General features: G+C 43.6%; 1 protein-coding gene across 1 annotated transcript in view; it reads right to left on the bottom strand.

The window, feature by feature from the left end:
• Lpcat3 (lysophosphatidylcholine acyltransferase 3) overlaps positions 1-6,611 on the bottom strand; it is a 50,255-nt gene extending 43,644 nt beyond the window's left edge. The window contains exon 1 of the mRNA XM_045139805.1: positions 6,432-6,611. Coding sequence (XP_044995740.1) covers positions 6,432-6,611 — 180 coding nt within the window. The remainder of the gene's footprint in view (positions 1-6,431) is intronic.
• Between the last annotated feature and the right edge of the window lie 1,020 nt (positions 6,612-7,631).

Raw genomic sequence — 7,631 nt, forward strand, 5'->3', positions numbered from 1 at the left:
ATAAATTAATACTTGATTGTTTTTTTGAGGTGAGTTCTCACTCTAGCCCATACTGGCCTGGAATTCAGTACGTAATCTCAGTATGGCCTCAAACTCACAGCGATCCTCCTACCTTTGCCTCCTGAGTTCTGAGATTAAAGGCATGCACCACCATGCCTGCCTTGTTTTTTCTTCTTTAAAAATCTGTGTGTGTCAAGGGGGTGCATGCGTCTGGAGTTCGTTTGCAGTGGCTGGAGGCCCTGGCGCACCCATTTTCTCTCTCTCTCTCTCTGCCTCTTTCTGTTGCTGTCAAATAAATAAATAAATAAAAATTTAAAAAATCTGTGTGTGTATGTACATTGTGTGTGTCTATATATGTGTGGGGTGTGTATGTTTGCATGGGCGGGTACATGAGTGTCACGGAGCATGTGTGGAGGTCAGAGGGGCATACCAGTCCTCACCTTCCACTCTGTTTGAGACAGGCTCTCTTGCTGTTTGCTACTGTGTACTCCAGTGCAGCTGACCCACAGGATCCCAGGGATTTGTTTCTCTCTTTCTTCCATCTGGCTATAGACACATGCCACTGGAATCTGGCCTCATGTGGGTTCTGGGGATCTGAAATCAGGTCCTGTCCTCATGCGTGTGCAGCAAGCATTTTGCTCTCTGAGCGTTCTCCCTAGCACCTGCCCCACTTTTAATTAATTTTTTTTTAATTTACTGGCGGCTGTGTGTGTGCGTGCATGCATGCGTGTGTGTGTGTGTGTGTGTGTGTGTGTGTGTGTGCATGCCAGGGCCTTTTACCTCTGCAGAGGAATGGCAGATGTGTGCACCACTTTTTTCTTTTGATTTTTATTTATTTCCAAGCAGAGGGAGAGAGAGAGAGAGAGAGAGAAGAAAAGAGAGACATATGGAGAGAGAGAATGGGCACACCAGGGCCTCCAGGCACTGCAAATAAACTCCAGGTGCATGTGCCATTTTGTGTATTTGGCTTTATGTGGGTCCTGGGGAATTTAACCCAGGTTGTCAGGTTTTGCAGGCAAACATTGTAACTACTGAGACATCTCTCTTGCCCCTGCACCACTTTTTGCATCCAGCTCCTCCTCCTCCCCCTCCCCCTCCCCCTCCCCTCCCCCTCCCCTCCCCTCCCCTCCTCTCCCCTCCCCTTCCCCCTCCCCCTCCTCCTCCTCCTCCTCCAAATCCAAAGATTTGCTTTGTGTCCCAATATATAGTCTATTTTAGAGAATTTTCCATGTGCTGCCGAAAAGAATGTATATTCTGCAGCATTTGGATGAAATGTCCTGTATATATCTGTTAGGTCCATTCCTTCTATGACCTCATTTAGTCCAGATGCCTCTCTGTTTATTTTTTCCCGGGATGACCTGTCAGTTGATGAGAGTGGGGTGTTAAAGTCACCCACCACCACTGTGTTTGGTGTTATCTGTGGCCTTAGTTCTAATAGTGTTTGTTTGATGAACTTGGGAGCCCCCATGTTAGGTGCATATATGTTTAGGATTGTAATGTCCTCCTGTTGGAGTGTGCCCTTAATCAATATAAAGTGACCTTCCTTATCTTTCTTGACTAACGTTGGACTGAAGTCTACCTTGTCAGATATTAGGATAGCAACCCCTGCTTGTTTGCTAGGCCCATTTGCTTGAAACACCATCTTCCAACCTTTCACCCTAAGATAATGTCTATCCTTTGTAGAAAGGTGAGTTTCTTGGAGACAACAAATTGTAGGATCCTGCTTTTTTTTTTTTTTTTTTTTTTTTTCCAGAGGTAGGGTCTCACTCTGGTTCAGGCTGACCTGGAATTTACTATGTAGTCTCAGGGTGGCCTCGAACTCTCAGCAATCCTCCTACCTCTGCCTCCCGAGTGCTGGGATTAAAGACGTGCGCCACCACGCCCGGCAGGATCCTGCTTTTTAACCCAGTCTGCAAGCCTATGTCTTTTGGTTGGGGCATTGAGGCCGTTGATATTAAGAGATATTATTGAATGGTGTGTATTTATGTTTGCCTTTTTTTTTTTTTTTGTGATTCTGGTTCTACCTTTACTCTCTTGTGTTAACTATTATTTGAGTATTGCTTGTTTTTTTCCAGGTTCCTTATATGTGTGCTTTTCCTTTTCTTCCTGCATGGAGGACTCTTTCAAGTATTTTCTGTAGAGCTGGTTTTGTCTTCAAATACTCCTTTAACCTGATTTTGTCCTGGAATGTCCTTATTTCTCCATCTATTTCAATGGATAGCTTTGTAAGATAAAGTAACCTTGGTTGACAGTTGTTATCTTTCAGAACTTGGAATATATCACTCCAAGCTCTTCTGGCTTTTAAATTTTGTGTTGAATAATCTGCTGTAATCCTGATGGGCTTGCCTTTGTAGGTAACTTGATTTTTCTCTCTAACTGCTTTCAATATTTTTTCTTTGGTTTGTGTGTTTGGTAGTTTGATTATAATATGGCAAGTAGAGGTTCTTTCCAGGTTTGTCTGGCTGGAGTTCTAAAGGCTTCCTGTATCTGTATTGGCACCTCTTTCCCAATTTGGGGGAAGTTTTCTTGTATGATTTTGTTGAAGACGCCTACTATGCCTTTGGAGTGGAATTCTTCTCCTTCTACTATGCCCTGAATTCTTATATTTGATCTTTTCATAGAGTCCTGAATATCTTGAAATTCCCACTCATACTTTTCTATAAGTTTGTCTTTCTCTTTGTTGGACTCTATTCGATCTGCCACCTGGTCTTCTAGCTTAGATATTCTGTCCTCTCCTTCATCCATTCTACTGGTGAGATTTTCTACAGAGTTTTTTATTTCATTAACTGTGTTCTTCATTGCTAGTAATTCTGACTGGTTTTTCTTTATTATTTCTATTTCCTTATTTATGTCTTGTATTGCCTTCTTTATTTCATGAAATTGGTGTCCTGCGTCTTCTTTGATTCCTTTGATTTCCTCTTTGACTCCTTTGATTTGTTCTTTGACTTCTTTGAACATATTTACAATCATTCTTTTGAAATCTTTCTCAGGCATTTCCTCTAACTTGTTCTCACTGGAGGTCATTCTGATGCATTAATACTTTTAGGTGGATTTATATTGTCTTGCTTTTTAGTGTTTCTTGTGTTATAATGTATATATTTTGCATCTTGGATTAAGTTAATGCTTAGATTTTCTAGCTAGCTGGGTATTCTTAGCTGTATCAATTGACCTGATATTATATATCTTCAGGGTAGGAGCTTAAGATGTTAGGTGTGGCTCTTAACACTCTCAGAGTATCTAGAAAAGTGTTCCAGGGGTTGGGTTTGCTTGCTATGGGAGTATTCAAGTAGGCTGAGTGGAATAAAATATAGGTAGATTCTAAAGTTTAACTAAACACTGTACACATTCAATCAAAAACAGCACCGAGTATGTATGTAACAGTAGGTATTATAACAACCAGATCCTCTATCAACAAAGAGGTTAAGATTTCTGGTCTGTTGAGGGATCCAAGTCAGCTTGTGACCAAGTAAGACCCTTCCCTGGTGCAATCCCTTTTTGGATGGTTTTGGTCTCAGTCAAGTTGCTGGCTGGGTCGTTGGGCCGCTGTTCTGATTTCTGAAGCTGGGCACTGGCTTTTCCTGTGGGGCAAACCGGAGAAATGGCTTAGAGGTTAAGGTGCTTGCTTATAAAACCGAAGGACCCAGGTTTGATTCCCCAGGACCCATGTAAGCCAGATGCACAAAGTGGGACATGTGTCTGGAGTTCATTTACAGCAGCTGAAGGCCCTGGTACACCCATTCTCTACCTTCCTGCCTCTCTCTCTAATAAATAAAATGAAAAGATTAAAAGACCATTTTATTTAGTCATGATTGCCAATTCTTTGGTTAGTTAACAGACACCAAATTTGTCTGCAACAGTGGTGCATGCCTTTAATCCCAGCACTCAGAAGGCAGAGGTAGGAGGATCACTGTGAATTCAAGGCTATCCTGGGACTATAGAGTGCATTCTGGGTCAGCCTAGGCTACAGTGAAACCCTTCCCTTGCAAAAGCCAAAAAGAAAAAAGAAAAGATTTCTGAAATAATTGCCCCTTTTCAGACCTGACCCCAGATACCTGACATCAGGACTAGACTGGCTAAACCAGCCACCCATCCATGGGGCTCATAAAAATCCCCAGTCTGAGTCTTGGGACAGGTTTCCCAAACTCCCCTTTTCTCCCTGGGCAAGAGCTCTGCCTTGCTTCCTTCTCTTAAGTTTGGGGCTTCCAAATCCCATTTTGTTTCTTTGGGCAAGAACCATGCCTTTCTTTCTTCCTGTAAACACCCCTTTTCTTAAAACTCCCTTAGCTGGGCATAGTGGCACATGTCTTTAATCATAGCACTAGGGAGTCAAAGGCAGGAGGATTGCTGAGCTCCAGGTCAGCCAGGGCTAGAGAGAGACCCTATCTTGGAAAACAAACAAACAAACAAACAAAACAACCTCTCTATCATTAAAGCTCTAAACTATAATAAAATCTTTCTACACCTTATCCTATGGTTTTTGGATTTCATTCTTCAAATTCATAAGACAAGAATATGGGGACACCTCCAAATTCCTGTTTTATTTTTTGGTGCATTAGCTGGGAACCCCTAAATTCCTGTATCAACAGGTCCTACCTCTTATCATTAAGCTTCAACATATGAATCTTGGGGGACATATTTAATTCATAGTACTTCCTCTTAACTGGCTCTCTGGTGTCTGCCTAGCAGGGCTCTACATTCTAGAAAACCTTCCCTTTCGCTCAAGTTACTGCCTTCTTTTCCTTCCTTATCATACTTCAGAAACATGATCTCTAGAACAGCTAGGCTCTTGTTTCCACAAAAGCCCTTATGACTTCTCCACTTCCTTGCAGTCATTTGGAGCCAGGTGACTTGTTCTGGCTAACAGACTGTGAGCAGAACTGAAGCATATCCTTGGCCAGTTAGGGTGGTAAAGGGCCACCGTGTCTTCCCAATTTCTCCTCTTATTGCCTTACAAAGACCATCTTCTCTGTGTGGCACAGCTTTAAGAGAAAGTGTCCAACCTATTCAGACTTAGCTTTATGGTATCAAATCCCAAGAATTCAAGGCTACTGCTTAAACTTATTATAACACCCATCACTCTATTTTGTTTATTTTTATTTATTTGAGAACAACAGAGAGAGAGAGAGATAAAGAGGCAGATAGAATGGGCACGCCAGGGCCTCCAGCTACTGCAAATGAATTCCAGACGCATGTACCCTTGTGCATCTAGCTAACGTGGGTCCTGGGGAATTGAGCCTTGAACCAGGGTCCTTAGGCTTCACAGGCAAGTGCTTAACCACTAAGCCATCTCTCCAGCCCACCCACCACTCTTTTATCTTGCTTGTTTTATAGACAGAGTTTCATGCAGCTTTCAGGCTGGTCTCAAAGTCGCTACATAGGCTAGGCTCAAACAGCCTATTTTTCTTTTTCTTTTGTTTCTGAGACAGGGTCTCACTCTAGCCCCGGCTAACCTGGAATTAACTCTGTACACCAAGCTGGCCTCAACTCAGTGCATTCCTTCTACCTCATCCTCCCAAGTGCTGGCACTAAAGGTATGTGCCACCATGCTGGCTAAATAGAGACTTTATGGAAGAGGATACCGCGATGTAGGCCAGATTTGCTTAGACTGTGTGGCCTTGGAGTCATCGTCCTTCTGTCTCAGTCTCCCAAGTGTTGGGACTAAAGGCCTGTACCACCATGCCTGCTTGTTTTCATTTAGACACAGGTTTTGCCAGCGTACCCAGGCTATCTTGAATTCACTCTGTAGTCTAGGCAAGCCTTCCGATTGTCTTGCTCCCTGTCAGCCTCCCAAGTTGCTGTCGTCATCACCAAGCCTGGCTTCTTACTCCACTTTTGTTCTCCTAAAGCTTTTGACAGATTGGATGAAGCCCATCATACTGGGGGTGGGGCGTGTGATGCAATCTGCTTAATTATTCCACCAATTTAAATTATTCCCATTCAGAAACACCTTCATGTATATACCCAGGATAATGTTTGGCTAAATATTTGGGTTCTGTATGGCCCAATAAAATTGGCACATAAAATTAATTATCATGAGTGGGACGTGGTGGCGCATGCCTTTAATTCCAGCACTGGGGAGGTGGAGGTAGGAGGATTGCTGAGAGTTCAAGGCCACCCTGAGACTACATAGTGAATTTCAGGTCAGACTGAGCTAAAGTGAGACCCTACCTCGGGGAAAAAAAAAATTTATCACAAGCCCATACTTGTGAACCTGGAAACATTTATACATCTCCTTGGGACTGAGGACGTGGCTCAGCAGTACAAGGTGCCTGCTTGCATCTTTCTTCCTTCCTCTTTTTTCTATTATCATTTATTGTGCGTGCATGCCTGCGTGTGCGTATGTCCGTGCATATGAACCCCAGGGTGCACATGGAGGTCAGAGAACAGCTTCAAGTCTGGGTCCACGCCTTCCTCCTTGTTTGGCGTCGGGCCTCTTTTTCGCTGCTGAGGACGTTCGGCTGCTTGGTCTGGGAGGTTCTGGGATTCTCCTGTCTCCTCTCCCGTCTGTCTTGCAGAGTGGTGCTGGCTGCTGCATCAGGCTGCATGTGGTGCCGGGCGCCCACAATCCCGTCAGCAGCCTTGGGCAGCACGTGCTTCACCCACTGAACCATCTCCCCATCTTCTCACTTATCTTCTTGTTAAGAAGCTACTGTATTTATTTATGATTGAGAGAGAGAGAGGCAGGTAGAGCCCTCTTCCCCCTTTACAGGTGGTTATAACTTGTAGAATGCTAGTCAGAATTAGGATTTTCTTTTTTTTTTTTTTTGAGGTAGGGTCTCACTCTAGCTCAGGCTGACCTGAAATTCACTCTGTTGTCTCAGCATGGCCTCGAACTCATGGCGATCCTCCTACTTCTGCCTCCTGAGTGCTGGGATTAAAGGTGTGTGCCACCACACCTGGTTTATGATTTATTTATTGATTTATTTTATGAGAGAGAGTTAGAGAGAGAATGAGTTGGTGCACCAGGGCCTCCAGCCACTGTAATTGAACTCGTGTGCATGTGTGACCTTGTGCATATGCCTCGCCTTGGGCATCTGGCTTATGTGGGATCTGCTGAGTCAAACATGGGTTCTTAGGCTTTGCAGGCAAGTACCTTAGCTGCTAAGTGATCTCTCTAGCCCATACTTTCAAAAATTATATATGTATATATATATATATATATACATACACACACACACACACACACATATATGTATGTATGTATGTATGTATGTATGTATGTATGTATTGCTTTTTAGAGGTAGGGTTTCACTCTAACCCAGGCTGACCTGTAACTCACTCTGTATTCTCAGGGTGGCCTCGAACTCATAGCAATCCTCCTACCTCTGCCTCCCGAGTGCTGAGATTAAAGGCGTAATCCACCACATCTGGCTTACATATTTTTAAAAATTTATTTGCAAGCAGAGAAAGATAGACAGAAGAGAGGCAGAGAGAATGGGCAAGCCAGGGCCTTGAACTGCTGCAAACTCGAGACACATGCTCCACCTTGTGCATCTGGCTCTATGTGAGTCCTGGGGAATCAGACATGGGTTGTTAGCCTCTCATTCAAGCACCTTAACCTCGGAGCCATCTCTCCAGCCCAGAAGTAGGATTTCTATGGGACTGATTCATGTTTTCTTAACTTATGTGTA

This window comes from Jaculus jaculus, chromosome 23, assembly GCF_020740685.1.
Source record: "Jaculus jaculus isolate mJacJac1 chromosome 23, mJacJac1.mat.Y.cur, whole genome shotgun sequence".
NCBI classification, from domain to species: Eukaryota; Metazoa; Chordata; class Mammalia; order Rodentia; family Dipodidae; genus Jaculus; species Jaculus jaculus.